Below are 25,654 nucleotides of genomic sequence, written 5' to 3' on the forward strand. Positions count from 1 at the left end.
GGACAATGCCAGTGCCTAATAAGTTGTTTTGTTCTCAGCTTTAGAAAAGACCCAGTGGTTAGCGCTAGGAAGGTGACTGACAGTTATACATTTCAGTATTTTTTTAAGCAGCAAAGCTAAATGAAGTGACTGGCTCATCACCTCCATGTCCTGTTAGGTGGTGGTACTTATTCCTTATCACTGGAGGTGTGAGCAAGGTGGTAAGGGTAGCTGTAACTGGTGGTTGCTTTGTTTGTATAACAAAAGCTTCATGTGCTATTTGCCAGAGCATTAGAGATGCAGGTCATAAGCAAAAAACACACATTTTACAAGGAGAGATATTTGCAACAGAGTTCCCTTTTATTTTAATTAATTACAATAAAGCATACAACCTTTAAGTACATTTTACATTGTCTATTGTGCTACCTAAAAGCTACACTCCAATGTACACATGGCACACACGTCTGGTGGCATTTGCTTCAAAGAGGAAGTACCTCTAAATCAAAGCTGAGGCTTTACATAAAAATAGATCTTCCTCTCTGCAACTGTATTTGTAAAAAAATACAAAGTAAGGTGAGAAGTGGAAAGAAAGTGGAATATTGAAGCAACAATCACTCCCAAGTTTGGATGCAGAAAGTTATTTTATCAGCTCCATCTGTTGGTGGCACAAATGAAAGCTGAGTAAGGCAAACACTTCCTAAGGCAGTATCTTGTAAACAGGAGCAAAAGCTTTTTCTGTTCATCAGAAAGGCTCTCAAGGCAAGCGACAAATTTGACATGTCCCATGCTCACCTGGAAGCCTACCCATTCTCTCTGCTGCATTCTAGTTCTGAAGTGATATCATGCTGCACTGTGAAATGGTAACTTGTGGCAGGCTCTGAGAAAGTGTAGTATTCTCTCACCCTGCAGCAGTAAGGCCTGCCATCACAAGAGGGTCCTGCTGGGTTGCCTGGCCTTTGCCAGTGTGCTTCACCACCTGCAAGCCTGGCTTTGGTATCTTATTTGGCAGTGTGTTAGTGGCATTCTGCGAACCACCCAATCCTCAAACAATCCTTGTTCAAAATAATTTATTGAAAGTTAGAAAAAAATCAACCTAGTTTAAAGCCATGTTTATGAAAAAAACAGACTATACTTTAATTTGAATAGCTGCTGTGAATAGAAATGCTTTGATCCCAAATTAATTAGTGTGCATAATTACTCAATTGGCACCTAATAGCAACATACGTCACTAAGCGGTCACAATTTCCAAATCTGAAGGAAAAAAATAGTACTACTTGCTCTGGCAAATAGAGCATCTTCTCATGTCCGGACTTGGAATTTTCCTGCTTTTGTGATGTACTTGACACCTTTAAAAGGCTTGTATTTCTCTCCAAACATGTCAAGGCGATTTACTTTCAATCCTACACAAAGGGGAACATGAAGAACAAGAGTTTACATTTTCACACACCCCTCCCCTTGAAGCCTGGATAATCTGCTTTGGAAATGCCTTGTGCAGAGGAGTTTAGTTCTTCCACCTAGCAAGCACTACTGTTCAGGTTGAATTGGTTTCTCTTCTACCCTCCCTTTCTCAGCTGATTTTTATGCCAGAAGGGATGACTGTAATCCTCTAGTCTAGGGGTTCTTAACCTGGCAGTGTGGCCACCCCATCTCTCCTATATTGCTAAGTGAGAGAGAGATCCTGGTACACAGAAGGTAAGGATCACTGATCCATTCTGACCTGCTGCATAGCATATGCCGTACAATATGCTACACATAATTCCCACTCTAAGCCAAATAGGCAATTGGACTAGAGCAGAGCTTTTACAAAGACATCCACTCTTACTTTAAACAATGGAAAACTACTGCAGCCCTGGTCAACTCCACCAGTAGTTAGTTATCTTCACGGTTATAAGTTTGCACTCATTTCCAATCTGGGTACAGCAACTTCTCGCTTAACGTTGTAGTTACGTTCCTGGAAAATGTGACTAAGTGAAATGTTAAGCGAATCCAATTTCCCCATAAGAATTAATGTAAATGGGGGAGGAGGGGGTTAGGTTCAGTTCCAGGAATTTCTTTTCCCTCACCAGCCAAACTATGTAATATATATTATATATATAAAAAAGTTTTAAACAATTTAATACTGTACATAGCAATGATGATTGTGAAGCTTGGTTGAGGTGGTGAAGTCAGAGGGTGGGATATTTCCCGGGGAATGCCTTACTGCTAAACGATGAACTAGCATTAGGCTGAGCCCTCAAGGGTTAACACATTGTTGTTAATGTAGCCTCACACTCTACAAGGCAGCACAAATGGAGGGAGAGGAGACAGATGTGCATTGCCCCTTTAAGTACGCGGACACCACTCTAAGTACATTGCCTTTAAAAAAATCAGGAAGTTGAGACAGCAGCTGTGGCCAGCAAGCTCTCTCCATCCTGAGCCCTGTCCTGTCCCCACCCTGCTCTATATGGAGAAAGGGTAAGTGGGGGGCAGGAGCAAGGGGAGGGGGACACCCTGACATTAGCCCCCCTCTTGTCCCCTCCCATGCACAGCAAGCAGGAGGCTCCTGGGAGCAGCTCCAAGGCAGAGGACAGGAGCAGCACATGGCAGTGGGGGGACGGACAGCTGAACTACCGGCAATTGGAAGCCTGCTGGGCGGCTGCTGCACAGGGAACCTATGGGAGCAGGGAGCTGATACGGGGCTGCAGGTCCACCCTGGTTCCGAGCCCCCACCAGCTAGCTCCAACGGGCTGCTCTTTCTGCAAGCAGTGGACAAAGCAGGCGGCTGGCAAACAACGTTATAACGGGGCATTGCACAACTTTAAACGAGCATGTTCCCTAATCGATCAGCACGTAACAATGTTAACTGGGATGACTAAGTGAGGAGTTGCTGTATTCCAACTGGTTCTTGCTATGCCTTTGTTTGTTAGCTGAAGCTAATCACACCTTTCTGAAAGTCTTCCCTTAGAACTGAGGCCATTAATTCTGATTTGTTTAAGTCTCTAGTTATTTGCGTAAGCACTATACAGCATGCTGTCATTAGCAAATGCATGTTAGCACAGGTACAAGAGATGGAAAAAAAGCTCTTTATAGAGAGGGAACACTGGTGTGTTTCAAAAGAGCTTCGGTTGGCAACACAAATTTCAGCCATTCAATAAGCTTCGGGGTCAGCACTGTGGAATCTAGAAACTCCTCTGGATAGGCCAGCGCAAGTTGAACAGTGTTTCAGTAGGTGAGTGGCCTCCTCACCTGCACTGCAGCTCCAGGGGCTGTGCCTGAGATGCCAGGTTTGGTCATCTGCCACCCACCTGACCACCACAGCATTCTGGAACCTCCCCAGTGAGAAGGTGCTTATATTAACACTGTCTTCTGCCTCACTAATCCATTGCCCTCACTGTTCCTCGCTCCCACCTGATTAGGTTCTAAGCAATATTTTCTGCAAGTGTATAATCAAATATGTAGAATGTGCCTGAGTTGAGGTTTAAGGCCTGTTTCTACAAACACTTGCTTATGTGAGTAACTTTACACAAATCCAATTGGTTTCAATGGTATTCACATAGATTGTGTCTGTTTGCAGGACTGGGGGCTATAAGCTTAATTTCTCAAGTCCATGGTTGCATTAACACTAACCTTCAGGTTTGATTTCATGCTCTGAAACTAGAGGAGTTAGGCTGTTAAGAGCTTTCAGAGTTAGGAGGAGAAAAAAATTCCCAAAATAAAATTGTCACTGATAATCAGGATGGGTTTTTCCTGTGCTAGGCCCACAGAAGTCAAAGAATTAAGGAAAGCCATACTGCGTGTGGGGGACATCTCCCCCCCTCCCCCCCCCCCCACACACACTAAACCTCTTCTTTGCCCTACATCAGATAAGTTCATGCATGTTCCAGGCAGAAGCCTGTGAAATACCCATTATTTTGCCCTGGAAAGGCCATGAGAAATGATCCAAATCATCAAGATTTCACAATCTTCTACTTGCAAGATGAAACTGTTAGTGTTTCAAGGTAACTTAATCTGTTTGAAGTGAACTCTGCTCTATGTTCTACAGAGTCCCTAGGTCCAATTCAATGTTAGGAGACCCCTATTCCTACAATTCTCCTACCTCCTCCAACCATATTAGTTCTGGTTAATGCAGCCATCTCACCTGAAATAGCTAGTTGTTGTATCTTAAACTGAACGTTTAGGCTGGGATTCTCCTCTGGCTTGGGGGCTCCAGATTGTAGATTCACTATGCCCTTAAGATTTGGTAGCTTTTGAGGGGTAATTTTGCCAATGTCCCAAGTTAACACCTAAAAAAAAAAAAAGTGGATTTTAGGAAATATTTTGTCAAGTTAATATCCAGCTGCTAGTTTGTGGGTTGGGCAGGGCAGCTAGTCTGTAGAAAAGTTCTGGCAGCTAGACACCAGGTCTGGTCAGGAACCTTGCCTGGATTAAATCCAAAGCGAACCTGCCTACCTGCCTTCCTGCTGCCAGATAAGAGCAATGACCTTAATGGGACCCGTTTCCTTAGCAATGGTTCTTGATAAATAACTCAGGTAAGTCAACAGGACATGAGTGAGGAGAGGAAGCAGAATAAAGCTAGCAGGTAGCTGGGTAGGAGAGAGTTGGGGGGGGGTGGAGCAGAGAGATGGAAGAGGAGGGATTTGCAGTTAGAAGACCATCTGCATCACCAGGGCTTTAAAAGGTTCAATTGTTTCAGGTGACAGTTACTTTTTTAGTAGGAAAGATTGGTACAAAAGCTCCCATTTGGCCCTTCTCTCTGTTCCATTAAAGCTTTTAATGTACCAAAATTAACAGGACAAACCATGCTGGCAAAAGGCATCAGATGCAAGTCAGCAGAACTGTAGGAACAGGGTTTTGCAACTGTAGCCTGATCATACATTGAACTCAACAGGAGATAGGAATGGACACAATGTGTGCTTGCCTGGTTCTACCGGGGCACATCAAGTACCCTGTGGTGCATGACAGGCGAGGTAAAGTCCAGCAGACTAATGATTAAGGTAAATTGAGTTTTGGTTCCAAGCCATACACAGTTGTTGGGACACAATTTCACACATCTCTGTACTAATACACAAGGAGTTACACTGGGGGGGGAGCGCTCTCGCTACATTAAGTGGGGGGAGACAGCAAGATTTTCTATGTTCTTTCCTACTTTTTATTTTGCCTCTTCCCAAATGAGTTTTCCTGAATGAGAGTAGAAAGACACTGATCATTTGCATGATTTTACCAACTGAAGAAGAACCAGAAGCTGGATGTGTAAGTAGGTTTTATTTGTGTTTTGGGGCTATTTGCTCCTTTGCCCACCTTCCCTCTCACCTGGGGCAAAGTTCTGGTAGGTTTATCTGCCTTAGGCTCGGTTTGCTTTTGGATTTAAAAATGAAAATAAATTATTGAATCAGTCTATTTCTTTGAGGAACTGTTGCTTCGTGCTCAAATGAAGAGCTCACTGGAAACTTCCTGGGGCAGCAGCAACCTCAACGTGACATGAAACATACAGTAGTGGGACTTGGCCCAAATCCCATCCTGCTAAAATTGCTCTTAAGGTTCAAAGAAAACTTTAAGAGTTCTGGGTGTCAACTCCCATATGCAAGAGGCATGAGTTAGAATTACGTTGGAATGATATATTCAGAGAAGCAAAATTATAGGTCAACTGTTTTCCATTCCACTCCCTGTTTGTTTACAATGATTTTTTGGGTGGTGTGAGAGCAATAGCAAACATACCCAAATCCACTCCCTATTCTGCTACTTGCTGGCTATTTTGCCTGTTGCAGCTTATACCAGCCTGCTACTTGCTGTCTGAGTTTAAAGTTCTGCTGCAGCAGTTACAAGTAAATGTCTTCTCACAGAGCTTAGGGGAAGGGCATGCACCATAAATGAAATTGACACAAAGTGCTGACATGCATTAAACAAAGTGTGTGTTTCTGTAGTCCCTTTTAGGGTTATGCTAACAACACAGGTACAAAATGTTGTTTCAAAGGTGACTGTGGCCCTTTAAAATTGACCAGAAAAAAAAGATAAAAACAGCAGTTTTTTAGATTGTCAAACTATACTGAATGGTTAAGCTTAGATTTTTGCTCTGGTACACAAAGCACTCAAGAGCAGTGGTTCTCAAACTTTTTTTTTCCATGGACCACTTGAAAATTGCTGAGGGTCTCGGCGGACCACTTAATGATCTTTCCAAATGTTGTTTGTACCATTAGCTAACTATTGTAAAGCGCTTTGGATAAAAGCGCTATATATTTAAAAAAAAAAACCTTAATTAACTTTTTTTGTTCTACAAATAAAAGCACACAACTCACATTTTGATATCAGTAGTCTTACCTTTCTATTGCAATGGATGTGCCCTCTCTCCCCTGCGGGGGCTGGGAAGGAAGGGGTCTCTCCCTCACTAGAGAGCTAAGGCTGGGAAGGATGACCATTTCTTCCTGGCAGCTGCAGTGCTGGAGCTGGGGAAAGTTGCTTCTTTCTCTGGCCACTGCAGCCCTGCATGTCCCAAATTCCCTCCACCCCTTCTTCTTACCCCTCTGCCCTCTCCCACCTACCTCCTATTCCCCCCAAGGCCACCACCTCACCTTCTCCAGGGTCCAGGCACCTAATTAGTGGAGCCACGCCTGAGCAGCTCCACTAATTAGGTGGGTGGTCCTTCACAGTCTCATGTGCGGCCACCCAGGCGCACACTTTAGAGGGAACTATCCGTGGACCACCTGAATGGAGCTTGTGGACCACTGGTGGTCTGCAGACCACAGTTTGAGAACCTCTGCTCTAGAGTATGAAGCTCTCTCTTGATTTCTTTAATCTTGTCTGCATTGAATTTAAAAACAGAAATAAACAGCTCAAGACTTACTTTAAGGACGGGATCAAATGTATAGCTGCCTTGTGTGGAAGTAAGGTTCATGTTTAGTACAGCTTTTGGCATATGAACCGTCACAATGACTCCTTCCACTGTCTTCCCCATATTCTGTTTAGGTCCAATTGTAACATCGAATCTCCCTGAAGAGCTGTTCTCCTTAAAACTGATTATGTGTTTCACATACACAGGAATTGCTACCAAGCTGAAGACAGAAACTGGGAATTAAATGCACTTAGCAGAAAAGACTACTTCAGATAAATTAGGGGAAATAAAAGTACAGTTTGCAAAGGAGTCTTATATCCATCATGGTGTTGGCAGGATAAATCAAAACTAATTTCTCTTGAAAGTAGAAAGTAATACTCTCCTAAAAAAAGATCCAAACAGGGGAAAAAAATCAAAGTCGTTAAGTTAGTGGTTTGTAATGCAATAGCAAGTTCTATTGGTGGTCAACAGTTTTATAACAACAATTAATACAAAAAGGTACTTACAAACACTCTGACTGGACACATTCTCACTTTTGCTTACATTAAAATGAAACTAAGCTTGAAGATAATTGCAGTTTAGTGGAGGTTTTTTAAAGCCAGTGAAGATCAATGTACTACAGAGAGATAGCATCTTAATTACAGAGCAGCTTCTAGCAATGGAAACATCAGGAGTTAAATGTTCCGTTACAAGCTAGTGATCTGCCCAGTTGAACAATCACAGCTGAGATGATATCAGCATCTCTGCCAAGCATGGTTTTATGTTAGAAAAACTGACAGAGCATCAGATTAAATAAATCTCAGACAGCTACCCATGAACATGCATTTAGCAATAATGAGAATTCCAGTCATTAAATCATGAGTCAGAGCAAATTGAGATGTTCATGAGATTATTCCAAGGCTTGTTTACAGGGTGCATTAGCCCACATGAGTGGGTTGTACAGTCCAGTGTGCATGACTATGGTGCGCTCTAAATGGCCCATATGGCGTCGGCTGGTGTGTAATAAAAGTTCCCTAGGGCACATTACATAATCCTGTTTGAAACTTTTAGTGCATGCCAGCAGGGTCTTCACAGGCAATTTAGTGGCCAACATCCTAGTCCACACTAGAATTTGCTCCCCTCTCGCCTGGGCGAACTCACTGTGCGGACAAGTCCCAAGTGAAGACTGGGTAGCTAACACAAACTTACTTTTGGGAGCTCACACGGTAGGATATCAGTCTGAAGTTGCCATCTGGAGGAATAAATGAGAGCACTCTTTCAGACTCCCAACGCTTGAATCGAATACAGGGATGGAAACTGACGTCATCCAGAAGCCTCGGGTTCTACAGGAAGTGAGACAGATGTAAGCTTCTCCCACATCTGTTGAAGGTTTGATATCAGTTGGTTTATTCCTTCCTCACCCCCTGCATTCTAGCTTTGCTACTGCAGAGAAGTGCTAGATTGACAGTCCTGATCATCAGACCAGGTACAGCCTGACAGTAGAAATGCCAGTTCCCCCTCAAGGTGCCTAAGCTGTGACTTGTAGGGATTGGCTTTAAGTGAGAGAAGCCAATTTAATCTCCAGGTACATTCACTCCTTTGCCCTCTGTGCTGAGGCTGCCAACAAGGAAGCCAACAGAGAGCTGGTTTTGATGTGACCACCTATTGTTAGGACTCTGAACCACAATCAATCAGATAATGGCAGCTGTCAGTTACTGCTGACCTAGGGACAAAAGGCTCTACATCCCCATTACTAATTACTGAACAATGTGGCTAGCAGTGACAGCAATGCAAAGTTTCATGCACTATTCAAAATGGATAAAGTGGCTGAAGACTACATAAGAGCATTCTGCTCAGTCATGAAACAGCTGGAGTCTTCTCTCTGTACACTATGGACTGAAGGCAACATTTCAATCTTTTTTGCATAACTCTGCTAGAAATACAATACAAAACAGTTACAGTTAGATGGCTGATTGCATTGCTAGGTTTACCATGAATGAAAGAGAAAGATCAGGCATTCCTGACAACTTAATGCAGGAATCAATGACACCTTGAATTTCTGCAAAGACTGTGGAACCTGGAAAAGTAGTGAGAGAGACATATGATTTAGTATACTGTGGATAGCTTAACAAATATAATAGGAGATGCAGTAAAGAGGACATAAATGCATCATATACAAGGGTGCAGATATCAGTATGTTTAGCACCCAGCTATGCAAACAGAAGAGTATCCTTCTTGTTACATATATCACAGAAGGCTTGCTGAGGTAGATCAGCTGCAGCAAACAATTGTTCAGATCCCATCCCAGTTGATTATTGCTTAATCACATATGATTTGCTACATTGAACGTTGCTGTGTCTAAACAGGCATCCTGTCCCTAGCGGTGACCAATATGTGTTTGAGAATATTGTGACAATCTATAATCCTATGTTCACCTCTTTTACAAGACTGATAAATTCTGTACGGAACATGTCTTGTGAGGTATCATTTGAAAACTCAATTTGCTGATCATCATAATTGTCCTGGTAAAATGTGTGGCAACATTGTATGTAAAGTTAAGATTTTTTATGATATTACTCAGCAGTCACAAACCAGTTCCTCGGTGACAAAAGGCAAACTGATGCCTCAGCCAGGTATCAACAAAATCAAATAGACCATCACCTGGTTAATTGGCCATTTTTTGGCAGGAAAAAGGGTGTGAGAAATTAACATCTTGGCAAAGAAACAGCAGGAGGTTCCTGTCCCCATAGACTGTCTCCTGAACTCTAGCTGGAGATGATTCTCACAGAAAAGGAAAGAGTATAAAGAATGGGGAACAGACGCTCCAAATCATTTATCTTTCTTTCTTTCTATCCATGGCAAAATCACTACCTGAGGAACAAAAACAGCTTTGGATTGAGGGAAGAATCCTGTCTGAAAGAAATTCTGCCAGTAAGTCTGATAGAACGTGCGAGAGAGACCTTTTGCTTTGAATTCACTTAGCTTGCTTAGATATCAATTGTGTTCTTACTTTTTATTTCTTTGTAACCAATTCTGACCTGTATGCTTCATTACGTGTAATCACTTAAAATCTATCTTTCTGTAGCTAATAAACTTGTTTTATCTAAACTAGTGTGTTTGGATTGAAGTGCTTGGGAAACTCCATTTGGGATAACAGGATTGTGCACATCATTTTCTATAAATAAAATGATGATCTTTAGATGAGCTTGTATTGTCCAGGAGAGGCCTGGGCAGTATAAGATGCACGTTTCTGGGCAAAGTCTGGGACTGGGAATTAGCTGGTAATTGAAGAATTGCTGGCTGTAGCACTCAGACAGTATAGCTGGGAGTGATTTACTGGCTGGAAGCTGTGTGTGAGGAGACCAGGAGTGGTAGCTCTCATAGCGAAGCACTGTAAAAGGCACCAGAGGCTGGAGAATTGATAGGATCAGCTGTTCAACAGTCCAAATTGTACCCTGGGTAATGTCACACATGAAAGCTCCTCCCCATACCATTCTACTCCTAATAAGTTGTGCAGTGTTGTATATGGAGGCTGAAGAAAAACAAAAACCATGTGATACACACAGGTGATCAACTCTTGTCAGGAAACACTTGCCTGGATTATCCTTGGCTTTCATAGATTGCAATGTTGTGGGTTATTCTCATTGTTTAGTGAAAGAAGTCTCTTACATCTGTCATATCTTGACAGACAAGGCAACACCATGAGAATTCTTATCTAACAAGAAACTGCTGCCTTAAATGCCCCAAGAGAACAAAAAGGTCTTGGGTCTTTAATTGAATTCTGGGCTTATGTAGCCATACAACAGAACAATTAATTGGAGTGAAGAAAAAAAAAAAAACCACACAACATGCAGAAGCTATTGTTCACTCATTTTGAAATGGGCCAGAAGAGAGGAAACTGTAGGCTAATATTTACTTTAGTGACGTGCCTGAAGGGGAAGAGAGACCATTTCAAATAGACATGATTTGAGAGTCTGTGTGTAAAATGAGGCAACGTCCTATGAGTCTCTCAAGAAAGGAAGTGAGACCTTTGAGGAACTCAAGTCAAATAATCTTAGGGGGGAAAATATGAACTGCTCACAACTAGTGCAACAAGCAACAGAGGGTCCTGTGGCACCTTTAAGACTAACAGAAGTATTGGGAGCATAAGCTTTCCTGGGGTAAGAACCTCACTTCTTCAGATGCAAGTCTTGCATCTGAAGAAGTGAGGTTCTTACCCCAGGAAAGCTTATGCTCCCAAAACTTCTGTTAGTCTTAAAGGTGCCACAGGACCCTCTGTTGCTTGTTGCACTAGTTGTGAGCAGTTCATATTTTCCCCCCTAAGATTATTTGACTTGAGTTCCTCAAAGGTCTCACTTCCTTTCTTGAGAGACTCATAGGACGTTGCCTCATTTTACACACAGACTCTCAAATCATGTCTATTTGAAATGGTCTCTCTTCCCCTTCAGGCACGTCACTAAAGTAAATATTAGCCTACAGTTTCCTCTCTTCTGGCCCATTTCAAAATGAGTGAACAATAGCTTCTGCATGTTGTGTGGTTTTTTTTTTTTTCTTCACTCCAATTAATTGTTCTGTTGTATGGCTACATAAGCCCAGAATTCAATTNACTTCTGTTAGTCTTAAAGGTGCCACAGGACCCTCTGTTGCTTTTTACAGATTCAGACTATCATGGCTACCCCTCTGAAACTAGTGCATCGACATTGGATTCAAATAGCCTCAGACTTTTCTGGAAGAGGGAGCCATAATGGAAACACAGATGGCAATTTTATGATACCATTACTGACTGGGTAGACCTAGGACATTTTTTGGATGGTATTAAGCAAGTTAGGTGCAATCCATGTTATGTATCAAGGTATTCTGACTGTCCTATACTCCCCCTAAGGGATTTTAATTTTCAGCATTCATACTGGCTGGCTAGTTGGAAAAGAGCATTCTCTCAATTTTACACAGAGGCAGATAATGGGGAAGCTGGAGAGGTGGCAAGTGACAACTTTTGTCCTGATCATACAGTGAGGAGCCTTGAATATAAGGATGAGTTGTTAGCATAAAACAACAGTGGACATAAAGATAACAGACCAGCTTAAAGCTTTGGCCTTCAAGAAATATGTTTCTTTTAGTAACTGTAAGAAGGTACCAATAGATAAGCTATAATTATCTAGATGCAGAGTACTTCTTGAAATCAAAAGCTTGTTGAGTAAGTGGCCTAGGCCATATTGCTATTATGAGAGGAAATAAATACATTTGTGCATGGTATTTCAAATGGGCAGCGTACTTAAATGTTATGTATAGAGGCAGCCAGTTAGACTGCTTGAATTCTTGCTAAACAGCACTAGCTAAATAGAATGTTGAAACGTCCTTTGACAAGCAAATCTACGTTGACATGACACCTTACCTGATTTGTCTATAATTGCATCTATTTCTTCAATTACATCAAAATAGGCTTCGTTGTTTGTGTACTTTACCACTGCTCTGCGCCAAGGAATGTTGGACAGCTGTCCAGTGGGAAGTGTTTCGCCCATATTGCTACTGCCTGGGAAACAAACAAACAATTCACACACAAACAAACAACCCATTAGAAGAGGTTTGTTCCAGATCCCACAGTTATGCACCAAAATAAGATGAACCCAGGAACCACAAATTATAAACACCAGGATTTCCTTAATTGGATTATCCAGGGTCACGTTTTCTGAAAGAGTCCTTTCTGACAGTGTTCTACTCCACATTCTTTGCACCTCTACATATTTGACTTGAGTCAGCAGGAGCTTTTAGGGTGCTAATAATGCAGCATTAGTGATTTAGGAGCCCAGGTCGCTTAAGGCACATTTAAATATTTTATCTTCCCGTAGTCAATATTTGGATAGAAAAAATGGTTCTTAACCTCAAACATGAAATATAGAATCACAGATGTGTAGGACTGTAAGGGACATCGAGAGGTCATCTAGTCCAGTCCCCTGCACTCAAGGCAGAACAAATAACTAGACCATTCCGGACAGGTGTTTGTCTAACCAGTTCTTAAAAACCTCCAATCACTGAGGGTATGTCAACATTACCCGCCGGATCAGCAGGCAGCGATCGATCCAGCAGGGGTCCATTTATCGCGTCTAGTTTAGATGTGATAAATCGACCCGAGCGCTCTCCCGTCAACTCCTGTACTCCACCACCGTGAGAGATGCAGGTAGAGTTGACGGAGGAGCGACAGCAGTCAACTCACCGCAGTGAAGACACAACGGTGAGTAGGTGTAAGTACGTCGACTTCAGCTACGTTATTCACGTAGCTGAAGTTGCTTAACTTAGATCGATCCCCCCCAGTGAAGACCAGGCCTGAGATTCCACAACCTCCCTAGGTAATTTGTTCCAGTGCTTAACTACCCTGACAGTTAGGAAGTTTTTCCTAAAGTCCAACCAAAACCTCCCTTGCTATAATTTAAATCCATTGCTTCTTGTCCTATCCTCAGAGGTTAAATGAGAACAATTTTTCACCCTCCTCCTTGTAACAATCTTTTATGTACTTAAACTATTATGTCCATTCTCAGTCTTCCCTTCTCCAGACTAAACCCAGTTTATTCAATCTTTCCTCACTGGTCATGTTTTCTAGACCTTTAATCATTTTTGTTGCTCTTCTCTGGACTTTCAAATTTGTCCACATCTTTCCTAAAATGTGGCACCCAGAACTAGGAAACAATACTCCAGTTAAGGCCTAATCAGTATGGAGTAGAGCAGAAGAATTACTTCTCATGTCTTGCTTACTACATCCCAGAATGATGTTTGCTTTTTTTTGCAACAGTGGCAACAGTATTGACTCATAATTACCCTGTGATCCACTCTGATCCCCAGATTGCTTTCCAGAGTACTTCCTCCTAGGTAGGGTGTGTGTGTGTGTGTGTGTGTGTGTGTGTGTGTGTGTGTGTGTGTGTAACTGATTGTTCCTTCCCAAGTGAAGTACTTGGCATTTGTCCTTATTGAATTTCATCCTGTTTACTTCAGACCATTTCTCCTGTTTTTGTCCAGATCATTTTGAATTTTAATCCCATCCTCCAAAACACCTGCAACCCCTCCCATCTTGGTATCATCCACAAAGTAGAAGTATACTTTCTATATCATTATCTAAATCACTGATCAAGATATTGAACAGAACTGAACCCAGGACCAATCCCTGTGGGACCCCACTCGATATGCCCTTCCAGCTTGACTGAACCCCTGATCTTCCCAGAGAGTAGTTAATTCATTTTATTTAAAAAACTTCAAAGCTAGTTATCTGTTTTAATCATACCTGTGATGGAATTGACAACAGAGCGCAGAATTGTGGGAGGTTTAATCAACTCTTTTAAGATATTTGATTCCGTTGCCAATGGAAAGCCATTGTCTAACATTTCTTCTAGAAGCTCATACACAATAACCACATTGTCCTTAATTGCAGTCTCAGAGCACTCTCCAAAATAATCCTAAACAAATCAGAGATTACAAGGGGAAAGGATTTTTATTCATATTAAAAACACTTTAAAGTTTATTTTGCTTATAAAACAAACTAATAATAATGCTAGCAAGGATTATTATAGAGTCCAGTGCAAGTACGCGTACAGTCTCTGGTCACTGTTCAGTTTTCAGTTCAGGGAATACTCTGAATACACCACCATGTAGGTTCTTCAGTGCTATTCATTTTAGCTGTCAAGTAGCTTTAAACTGCATCATGGTAAGCTGTATTACAAAAATTCCAGTTGTAACAGGCAGTTTTATTACACCTGATGCATCAGTATAACATGAACAATACACAATCTTACCAAAAGGTGGAAGTTTTTGTAAGTCAGTATTTGTTTTGTTTGATGTGGATATTAACTTGCCGTAAACATACACAAGTAAAGAAGCAAAGCAAACCTTTTGTGACTTTGTGCTTTATTAAGCAAAACTCCGATTTAAAAAAAAAAAAAAAAGGACCATAGATCACAAGGGGAAATCAGATTAAAAAAATAGTAGCAAAACTCTCTGTCAAACTTGTGCAAGAGACACACTTGGCCAATCTGAAAATTCAAAGAATTTATCAGCGACAGACCTGGAAAGTATCTGCTACTCGGTGCAGGAATTCAATTACAAAGAGTGGTGGCACTTCTGTCTGTATGACAGACACAAAGAAGATTTTTTCCCGGTAGATGCTGATGAGGTAGTGGTGGGGCGTTGAGATGACAGGGGGAACATTCTCAACATCGGCTGCTTTCTCCTGAGCTTCAAAGAAATAATCACACACAGATTGGCTGACAACGCTCTTCCAGTGCTTCTCCAAGAATATATCACCAGAACAGTTTATAAGAAACAGACTGTGGATCATTTTCTGTTGGAGACACATTCACACATGTTATACAGATAGAAGGGATTTGAAGATTGACATTACCTCTCCTCCCACCTTCCCTTCACTCAGGTGTTGGCTTTGTACCGACATGCACTGTGAATTTTTTTTTTTTTTTAAAAGTTACCCATCTTGGTATCTTGTTTCATTTTCAAGATACTTAGGTGACTGGAGCTTAAGTTCCTACTCACACAGCCATATGAGAAAAAATCTCCCAAGCTGACCTGAAATAATCAATTTAATTCAGTGACTACAGTTAATCCATCTATTTATTTATTAAATAATTAGTTGTAAATGTGAAACATTTTGATAAGACAAATTTATGTATCCAAAACATTTAAGGTTGTTTTGTATAATAAAAATAAGTTGTATATGCCGCGTGTGTAATTAAATTCCAAGTTACCATCATAATGCTTCATGACAAATCATGAGCAGAAAGTTATCTAGTAAATAAAATATTCTGCATCTGTTTCATACTAAAAATGAACTTTAAGAATCTGAAAATAATGAGCTATATATTGCTTAAATAAATGTATATAGTTATAGTGTACCCTACTAAGTAGCAAAACGATGTACCAAATCTAGTGTAAAGGTTCTATTTAATTGTAAATCAACATATTTTAATGGTTATATGAGCCTCTGAGAATGCATCCGTTTTTAAGAAAAACAACAAGTATAAATTAAAAAGTTGATTAAAATCTGATTTCAGTCAAGGCTTTCCCACTTGATGTTTTACATTCCCTTGATTTAAATCAACCCATCCTGGAAATTAACACTATTGCAAGTCTCCATTGAGCATACATAGGGTTAAATTTATCCAACATTTAGTTTGTTACTGGAACAGCAACAGAATTTGAAAAAAACTGGGCAACTTTTAAGATGAGTGAAGTGTTCTTAAACACAGCAGCCTGGACATAACCGCTTTAATCCAGTTTGACCAACCTTGTCCTGAATTTAGCAGGTACTGCAGATTAAACCTCTGCCAAGTCACTCAAGATGGCCACACAAACGTGATAAGTCTAATCAACCACTGTCAGTATTGTTCCACACCAGCAAGTAAACAGCTATGAAATCTTAGAATAGTTCTTGCATGCATTTTAATATTAATACAATAGCCTATTTGTTAAAGCCAAACCCCAATTCACAGCAAATGTAAACAAAGCTGCATCGGAGAGTTTCAATACAAGCAGCTCTGGATCTGGCTACAGAGATTAGAGTTCATTTCTACAAGGATTCAAAGCCCAGTGTAGTCTATACAGAGATTCCCATGGACTGCAAAAGGTCTTTGGATCAGATGTGTGAATCATGGAGCATTTGTAAACTCTAAAAATTGTCTTGCTGTTAAAGCCCATAGATTCTATGGATTGCATGTGCAACGTTTTTAAATGAACATGCATCACGCATACCGAAATGCTGAACTGCTAAACGTTGATTTGTTAAATTCTGACCCTAGCAAGTACTCCTGGATCATCCTTCAAATTGATTGTCTCACTGCAGCCATAGCAGAGGTAATAAACCCTGTTTAGGACCTTACGACTGCTAACTGGATAGGTGTTTATTTTGTTCCATAAAGACTGCTGAGTTTTATGACAGCTTTTGCAAACGTCTAAACTTACAATTTCTCAGACTTGCCAAAATAGCTTTACTATTTTAGTCCTAGCTTTAGAGTTCCATTTTCTCTCACAGCCCCCCACCCCAATTTAGTGCTGGTGAGAGGTGCATAGGCAGTTGTGACCCCACACTCCTGATCTGGAAGAACCACCCTGTCAATAAAATGGCAGTTCTGCCTCCCATTGCTATTACTGTCAACAAAGGAAACCTAATGGTGATGTGGACACTTACCTACAACAAACTGGATTAAGACTCCCGATTTATTTCACATAGGGTGTTGAACAGCTGGCATTTTGATTATCATAAGTTAAAAATAGTTTAGCAAATTATGTGCTTTCTTCATTAAATATTTACTGGGTGGATCATTGGATTATTATTTTACTGTTTGCTATTTTAGAGCCTTAGTTAGCAGAAATTTACAATAGTTTCTAGTACAGCAGCCCTCAAACTGGGTCAGGACCAAAATGGGGTTGCCAGGGCCAGCATCAGATTTGCTGGGACCCAGGGCTGAAGCCCAAGCTCCACCCCTACCCAGAGCAGTGGGGCTCGGGCTCCGCACCCCCCGGCTCATATAGTAACTTTGTTGTCAGAAGGGGGTTGCGGTGCAGTGAAGTTTGCAAGCCCCTGCTCCAATATACAAGTTTCATTAGGCCACGCAACTATTATCGCATTGCTGAACTCTCACCTCTAATTATTGATCTGTTCTGAATCAGAGCTCAAGTTTTGCAAGGAAAAAGAGTCAGAATAGGCCTGCTCTACTTGGGAAAGTACTTCTTAACATCAGAACATAAAAGTGAAGCCACTAAAAAGCAAGACTGAATTATTCCTTACACCAACAGCTCAAGTAAATGACACCAGTAGTCACAGTGCAGAGTATTTTTAGAACTGGGATATTCTGAGGGTAAAGTTCCTGGATCAAAGCCTAGAAGTTACACAGATACAGCCACCCACCCCACCAAAGAATCATCCGAGTACCTCCACAGCAGTTCATGGATAACCTTCCCAAAGAGTGCTTTGTAAAACACTTGGAGATAGCAGTTAAAGGAGGTAGTAGAAAAGTGCAATATGTAAAGTGTTAAGAGGGTGTGCCTGGGAACAATTAGACTGCACAGATGTCCTGGATCTCTGCTTTCAGACCTTTATAAAGGAACAGACTGTGAACATTCATGGATGATTAACTCATGACAATAGCCCAGGGCAATTCATTCATGCTTATTTTAATAAACTTGCAGCCTTCGATTGGTGGTATTGAAGGATCGTTTATGAATAGGTTCATTTACTCCTTCCTCCCCAAGAAGCTACAGAGACTACCTGCTCACTTTCTGTCAAAAGCTCAGCTATGTGGGATCCCACTGGGTTCTTTCTGGTCACCCTTCCTATTCCAAGGGAATGTGGAAACCCCAACCCCCTCCAAAAACTGAAGTGGTTTTGTCCAATGTGTCTTCAATATGCTAACAGTTCTCAACTTTTGATCAAATCCAGATTCTACAGTTTCATTCTTTTCTTGTTGCCTGGCCAAAAGAAAATCTAGAGGAAAGTCCGAGGAAGTTCACTGGATTGAGTGGTGCTTATTGGTAAGGGAGTAATGTAGGGGCAATCACTCAGGGTGCATGCCTATCCTTTGTTGGCATTATCTGCCCCAAAATTTATTGAGTACAGTGTTAACTTTCTGGAAAGACACAAGGCATCACTGGCTGAGTTCAGCTACACTCAAAGCAGGAAACCAAGAGTTAAAGGTACACATCACCACTCTGCCCTCTGCAGCTGGCACTAACCCCGGGGAAGGTTTCAGCAAGGGGTATGCCATAATAAGTACCCCGGGATGACTAAAAATATGCCAGTTTGTCCCATCTTCCACAGATTTAAATTACAGTGTTTATTTGCACAGTCCAGCTGCAGTATCAGGAGTAGCTATTGAATGGTGAGATTAGTAGGAACAGGTTGGCAGAGGTTTCACTAATATGAGGAAAGATGCATGTGTAACTCAGGGGAACAAGTATGCCTTATTTCAGTGAGGAGGTCTGTATCAGTAGCAGCGCACAGGAGACTTTAGGGACTGTTACCAGTCTGGTGGCATGTATGCATATGTTCCCCAGGGCCCAGTGAAGGGAAAGTGAAGACAATCTCAGAAGAAATCTTCAGGGGAAAGGTGAAGAGGTGATAACACTTTGCAAGATTGCATCAGTTTGTGTCAGGTGGAGGTAGCTCCTGTTTGCTACACCTAACCTAAACCTATGTTTTGCCTTAGCAAAAAAGTAGTGTTAGATTTTGCCCTATGGTGCTCTGCTCCTAGTGTTCTGTGCTATTTTGAGACTAGAGTGCTAATATATGTGTTATTGACATGTTAGGGTATAACCTGAAGGAAAAGCTAAAGTTGTGTTTTGGGCGTGAGGTGTTCTTTAACTATAGTTCTTGATATGTAGAGGTTTGACTGTAGCTGAATTTGACATTTGGGAAGCACACCAGGCATCACCAGACAACCTTAATTCTGTGTTACGAAGTTTGGGGGGAATTTGATTTCCTTGTTAATAAATAAATAAATAAATAATCTGCATCCTTGTGTTCCACAGCCTCTGGCTCCTTCACAGTGATTATCTGAGCCACAGAAATCACTGGCTGTATGTCAGCCCCTTCACTGCCCCCCACAGCATCTCTGTGCCTGTCCAGCAGCAGGGCCGGCTTTAGGAAGTGCGGGGCCCAATTCGAACAGTTTCGACGGGGCCTCGGTAGGGATTAAAAAAAAAAAAAAAAAAAAAAAACCACACACGAGGCTTGTACTCACCGGGCCGCGCTCCTAGTCTTTGGCAACGGGTCCTTCACTCGCTCCTGGTCTTTGGCGGCACTGAAGGACTCGCCGCCAAAGTGCCGCCAAAGACCCAGAACGAGTGAAGGACCCGCCGCCAAAGACCCGGAGCGCCGCCGGGTGAGTAAAAATTAAAAAGGCGCCTCTAGCCAGGGAAGGGATTCTCTACCACTTGCCCCCCACTCTGGGTGGCCCTGCCACTGGGTGCGGGGCCCTCTTAGGCGCGGGGCCCGATTCGGGGGAATTGGGGGAATTGGCCTAAAGCCGGCCCTGTCCAGCAGCTTGACTCTCCCTCCCCAGCCCTCTTCCCCAACGGTTGAGAAGCTGGGGAAGAGAATGTAGAAATAGTGCAGAGACTGACATGGAGCCAGTGAGGACACAGCTGAACCCCTTCTCCTTCCCCACAGCTCTTCTGAACTGTGCTGACCTGCCCTTTCCCCCTAGAAGCAGCAGCAGCAAGGCAAAGGCTATGCCTAGTGTCCCTTCCCTATTACGGGAGGCAGCATGGGAAAGGAAGTTTTGGGTTCCTTCTCTTGATCAAGGAAGAGTGGAGGCAAGGGGAGGGCCTAAACTCCCTCCTTTGCCCTGGTTAAGCAGCCATGGAATGAAATGTTGAATAAGGGGATGGAGAGAGATAATTGTAGGACGGGGGGAAGGCCCAGCTGATTCCATTTCCCTTCTACTTCAAATATGTCACAGAAGGGGAAGGTGCCCCCCTTCCACTGGTTCTGCTCTGTTAGTGCTTCTGAGCTCCCAGAAACCAAAGGTCCCTTGGAAGATGAGCCCTTATTCACTAAGGGATTGTAGAAAAGTTACATTTTTGGAAACCCAGTTTTTCCATCACAGCTTTAGTCACTGAACCGGGTTTTCAAAACAGTGTTTGGATGATCCCTTACACTTCAATAAGGGTTGTGGTCTCAAGTTTTGCTGGCCCCTCAGAGCATTGCCCTCAGCAGTGAAGGTTAGCAGAGGTGTAGAGTTCCCACCCATTCCCTGCACTGCTCCAACCCCTTCCACATCTCTCCTCACTGCTCTGACACCCCCTCTTCACCACATTCCCTCGAGCTGCACCAAAGTGGTATGTGAGCAGCTCATGTCGCAGGGAAAGGGCAGACACTGTCAATTAACCCCTTGACCAAGTGACCCAGAGACTTGCTCAGTCCTGCTGCTCAGGAAGCAAGTAAAGCCCTGTGACATGGAGAAACTCTTCAATTTACAGGTCACAAGAGTGACTTGTCCAGCATCTCAGAAGTCAGTGGTAAGGCTATGAGCTGCTCCCACCCAATCTTATGCTTTTAAGCACGAAAGCTGGTATTTTCACAGGAGCTTGAGAGTTAGGTTCCCATCTCCCTCTGATTTGTGGGATTTGGGTGCTGAATTCCCTTAGGCTCCTTTGAAAATCCCACATTTCCTCTGAATGGTCAAGCCATCTGACAGCTAACTTGCTATCCATAGACAGTAAGGGAGAGAGGAATGTTCTCTATCAGCAGAGGGTTCATGAACATGGCCAGTGAAGTCTCAGCTCCATCAATGCTGACTGGTGGTTTATTGGAGGGATGTTAAGATCTGGCCAGATGTGGCCTTCTGATTTCATTTATGTCCCAGATCAGCATTAGGATCCGTAAGGGCTCAGGTGCAGAAGCTCACAAAGCCTCTGTGGGGATGAAGTTTTGCCCAATGGCCCTGTGATGGGGTGTTTACCTGACACTGGCCTAGAAGGGCCAATTAACCGGATAGGCCACTTCTGAGGGGGAATTAGGTGGCCTAAATAATCCACTTAATCATAATGGAGCCCAGCTGAGAAGGAACAGGTGGGGCTAGTATAGAGACAGGAAGCTAGCAGAAGAAGGAGAATGCAGTGAAGGAGTCTGTAGCCATGCTCTGGCCATTAGAGAGTGAAGGAAGGAAGGAAATCAATCTAGGGGAACTGATGTATGTAAAGGCTCAGGGAAATGGCAGCAGGTTTAAGATGGTGCAGACCTTGGCTGCTGATTAGAGGTAGATCATGGAGTAAAGGGTGGTCCTGGGTTACCCTACCAGCCACTGGTGAGGTAGCACTCACTGTCTCGGCAGCAAATGGAAAGACTTGCAGAGACAATTTGTACAAAAAGACTGATTCCTCTTCTGGGGTAAGGACTATACTGACCTGGCCAGAGGGCTAGGCCAGAAAGAAAGAGCACACTAAGTCACAGAGTGTGAGGGAGAGAAGTGGCAGGGTATACAACAAACTGCAGAAGGGGATATGGGACCTGGAAAGAGCTAATCCCCCAGAACAGCCAGGAGGTGGCGCCATACTCGTGAGTGAACCACCATGACGCATGCTTAACTGGAAAAAAAAAATAATAATGATTTTTTTCCACCTGTCCTCTTCATGTTTATTCTGTATTACAGATGAGTTTTTAATGTTAAACTGCAGGGTGGCTGGTCATGTCAAAGCAAAGGCAGGGTTAGTTTTTTTTCTTTTTTGAAGCCTGGACATACTTGAACTTTGACAACTGATAACTCCCAGATCTTTCCTGTTTAATATTTGGACTCCTGGTTTTTCACTCAAATATCATACACTACTTACAGATGAATACATTGCTCCTCACAAAGCAGACATGACAGACAATTCTACCACACAGCTTTTGGTTACATTCAATAATGGAGCCAGAGTAACAGCTCCTCTGAATTATCAGCCACATCCTAATAATCAACCTATAGACATTGGTACTGATGCCACATAGAATTGAACCTCAGATGTTTCTAGAAGCCTAACTGCTGCTTCTTCAAGTTACTGCACATGTGGGAGTGTGCCCAAGCATGGGAGTTGGGAACACTTTCACTGGTACTGTCCAGTAGCATTCCCTTGCCACCACTCTTCCCCTGAGGGAATAGCAATCCCAACCCCAGTTCCTTTGAATGCCTGGGGCAGTGAGTTTGAACAACAGAGTGTTCCCCTCTGTGGTCTATTTTTCTTTTTCCTGTTGGTTTTGTTACTTAATCATTAGACTAATAGTTAATGTTTGTAGTTAGTGTAATTGTTACTGTTTCATTTGTCTTACTGCCAGTAAGACAATTTGAAATACAAAGAAAGAGCACAGAACAGAGCTAATGGTGGAGCCTAGATCTCCTGGCTTCAAGCCATGACCCTCCTGTGCGAGGGGGTTATTCCTCTGACACCCATGACTTTTTGGGGGAGGTGCATAATCTCTAAGTGTGCTATATGCAAGTCCATCAAGAAGCAAAACACACAAGGAGAGACAGTCCAGACTGACTTTTTCCTCATGGAAAAAATCTGTAACAGCTTTGATAAACTCTGAACATAGACCTGGTTGTGAGAGAATACACTCCTGTATTTCCCACCCTTCACACTATTATAATCTTTGTACAAAGTATGCCTTGTAAGGTAGCCTTTGAAAACTCAGTTTGCTGGTCGTCAAGTAGGGAGGTTCAAACAGGTGGGAGGGGAAAAAAAAAAACAAAAACAGCAGGGACTACACTTCCACACATATGCTTTGTCTCCTAGGTCTCAGCTGGAAGTGATTTTCAAGAGAGGAACTGAAACTATAAAAATAAGGGACAAACACCCAAAAGGACCCCTCCCCCCCAACTCCCTGCCCGCCTCATTCTCTGCACCTGAGAAGACAAAATGGAAGCCGTCACTGGACTCTGGGGTACGTGTTCTGACCTGAAAGCTTGGTCAGTAATCTCTGGGAGCATGGGGTGAAAGTTTGCTTTGCAACTAAAATAATTTAAGTAGATATTAGTAAGAGTCGTACTTTTTTCTTAACCATTTGACTCCTATGCCTCATTACTTATGCTCTTAAAATCTTAGTTTTATGGCTTTATCTAACCCAGTGTGTTTAAATTGAAGTGTTTGGGTAACTATTTGAAGTAATCAACTAGCATTATTATTCCCTTAAAGGAATAATAGACTTATTATACTTGTACTATCCGGAAGAGGGCTGGGCAGTTCAAGACGTACCGAGTCTTGGATTTTCTCAGAGATGTCTGTTGGGGGTCAACCTGCAGTATCACCAAAGCTGGTGAGAGCTAGGATGTAGCTGGCTGCAGTCACACACAGACTCAAGGTGTGGCTTGCATGTTAGAAGTCTATTTGTGAGCAGCCCAGGTGGGCAAGCAAGCAGCAAGGCATTGTAAGCCATCAAAGGTTGAAGGGCAGCGAGATACAGCCCCCCAAAGTCTAGATTGTATTCTGGTATGTCACACTGGTAGAGAGACTTCCTCATTTCTAATTTATCCTCCTTGCAATGCTCGTCACCAGGGATGCGACACCAAGCTCAGGAACAATCAGGAAGCCTAGAGACACTCCAATCCATCAGGACAGTCACAGACCCCTATTGTCCAAGGACACAGGCTCGGACTCCAATTCAGTTCCCCAGCACTGAGCCATGTCTCCTATGCCAGGTGCAAGGAAGAGCTCTTCAAAAGGAGTTGTTGCTACAGGAAGAAGTTGGAGTGGAATCATCCGTGTTGCACCACAGCAAGGAGCCAATACAAATGGTATCTGACAAAAAGCGCTAAAGGGCAAAGATGCATCTTATTCTATTTAATACCAGATTCAGCTGCACAGGCGTGCTCAGGAAACTCTACCTCAGTATCTCTTTTGTCAGCTCTGGCAGCATTAGTTAAATCCTGCTCTACATCAGCAGCTGCAGTCACTGAGGAATTGTTAATATGGAGGGGGTCAGCAACAGCACCCTCAGCACGGATGTTGCTTAACAATTTTATAGCTGTCAATAGATCCACAGGGTCTGATCTATGCCCCAGCCGGTGACCAGTCTCTTGGGAGTGACCCCTTTAATGTGCTGGACCTAGAGCCAGTACTAGGCATAAGCAAACTAAGCAATTGCTTAGGCTCTAAGCAGCTCTAGGGGCTAGCACCACCTTTGCCTGGGCCCCAAGAACCTACACAGTTCCACCAGGGTAGGCTTATGGTCTCCAAGATTGGGCCTTTGGCTCCAGCAATCCCTGTCCCTCTCCGTAGCACCCAATGGCAAACTCCTGTGGGAAGCTTGTACTACCCCGCTTCAGGGTGCAATGCTCTCAGCAAGAATTTGCAAGTGTTTTCAAAACAAGGCAATTTCCCTCCCTTTATTCTCCAGCTCAGTTTGCATATCCCACTGCCAGGGTTTCCTGCTTTTAGGTGTGAACTGTTCAGTCACTGGGGAGGAACAACAAATCCTAAATGATTGAGAAATGCCTGTTCATCAGGAAAATTCTTTGATCTTCCACTTTGTTCTTTGGTACCCAATAAAACCCTTTCACAGGCTACACTAATGTCAGCTGAGGATTTAAAAAACCTTTCTAGAATGACTGAAGTGCATGGGGGGAAAAACAATACCCTTGAACATTCCATTGGAGACAGTTCAGAAAAAGCCTATCAGCTGTTTCAGAGTAGCAGCCGTGTTAGTCTGTATCCGCAAGAAGAAGAACAGGAGTACTTGTGGCACCTTAGAGACTAACAAATTTATTAGAGCATAAGCTTTCGTGGACTACAGCCCACTTCTTCGGATGCATATCAGCTGTTTGTATTCTATAACCAACATCCCAAAGCAGAGTGGCTCTACCTATTAGTGAAGGGATATTGGAGTCAAAGTTCTTTAGATGATCCTGCCTTCATTTCAGCCACTTCAAAATATGTTGATCATATATATCAAGTATTGTCAAAAGGTCCGGAGTATTTTTTTATACCCTGGCTCCATCTTCACTGGTGGTGTTGCCACCAGTGAGAGATCAAAACAGTCAAGGAAATCAGCTCCCAAGGAGAAAGAACCCAAAAGCCTGGATCTCTAAGAAAGCTATCTTCAGTGGCTTTGCATGTCAGAACAGCAAACTATCAAACCATGCTAACTAAGTAGGGATTATCTGCAATGGGATAGACTGTCAGATTAATAACAAGTTACCCTCGGTTTAAGACAAGTGTAGAATAAATAACTAATTCTTTAATTTTGTATCTTAAGGAAACGTGTTGTAAAGAAAGGCCCTGACTAGCAAGTAGAAGGCAGGCCTTTAAAATAATGAGTTATAAAGCCTACAGGAATGGAGTATGGAAGATATCTGTGACACTCTATACCTCGGGAGTGCCAGATAACCCCCATATTCCTCATCTATATACACAATTGGGATATTGCAT

The 25,654-nt window shown here is 42.6% G+C and overlaps 1 protein-coding gene across 3 annotated transcripts in view; it reads right to left on the reverse strand.

The window, feature by feature from the left end:
• Positions 1–316: 316 nt before the first annotated feature.
• AP3M1 (adaptor related protein complex 3 subunit mu 1) overlaps positions 317–25,654 on the reverse strand; it is a 43,094-nt gene continuing 17,756 nt past the window's right edge. For 2 of the 3 annotated variants that reach the window (XM_034775501.1, XM_034775500.1), the window contains exons 2-9: positions 14,811–15,086; positions 14,034–14,205; positions 12,156–12,293; positions 8,755–8,840; positions 7,973–8,106; positions 6,797–7,004; positions 4,097–4,241; positions 317–1,379 (exon numbers count right to left, since the gene is read on the reverse strand). In XM_034775501.1, the coding sequence (XP_034631392.1) occupies positions 1,279–1,379; positions 4,097–4,241; positions 6,797–7,004; positions 7,973–8,106; positions 8,755–8,840; positions 12,156–12,293; positions 14,034–14,205; positions 14,811–15,083 (1,257 nt within the window). In that variant the 5' untranslated portion in view covers positions 15,084–15,086 and the 3' untranslated portion in view covers positions 317–1,278. The remainder of the gene's footprint in view (positions 1,380–4,096; positions 4,242–6,796; positions 7,005–7,972; positions 8,107–8,754; positions 8,841–12,155; positions 12,294–14,033; positions 14,206–14,810; positions 15,087–25,654) is intronic. The other variant, XM_034775502.1, reaches the window with a different exon arrangement.

Source organism: Trachemys scripta, chromosome 7 (assembly GCF_013100865.1).
Source record: "Trachemys scripta elegans isolate TJP31775 chromosome 7, CAS_Tse_1.0, whole genome shotgun sequence".
NCBI lineage: Eukaryota > Metazoa > Chordata > Testudines > Emydidae > Trachemys > Trachemys scripta.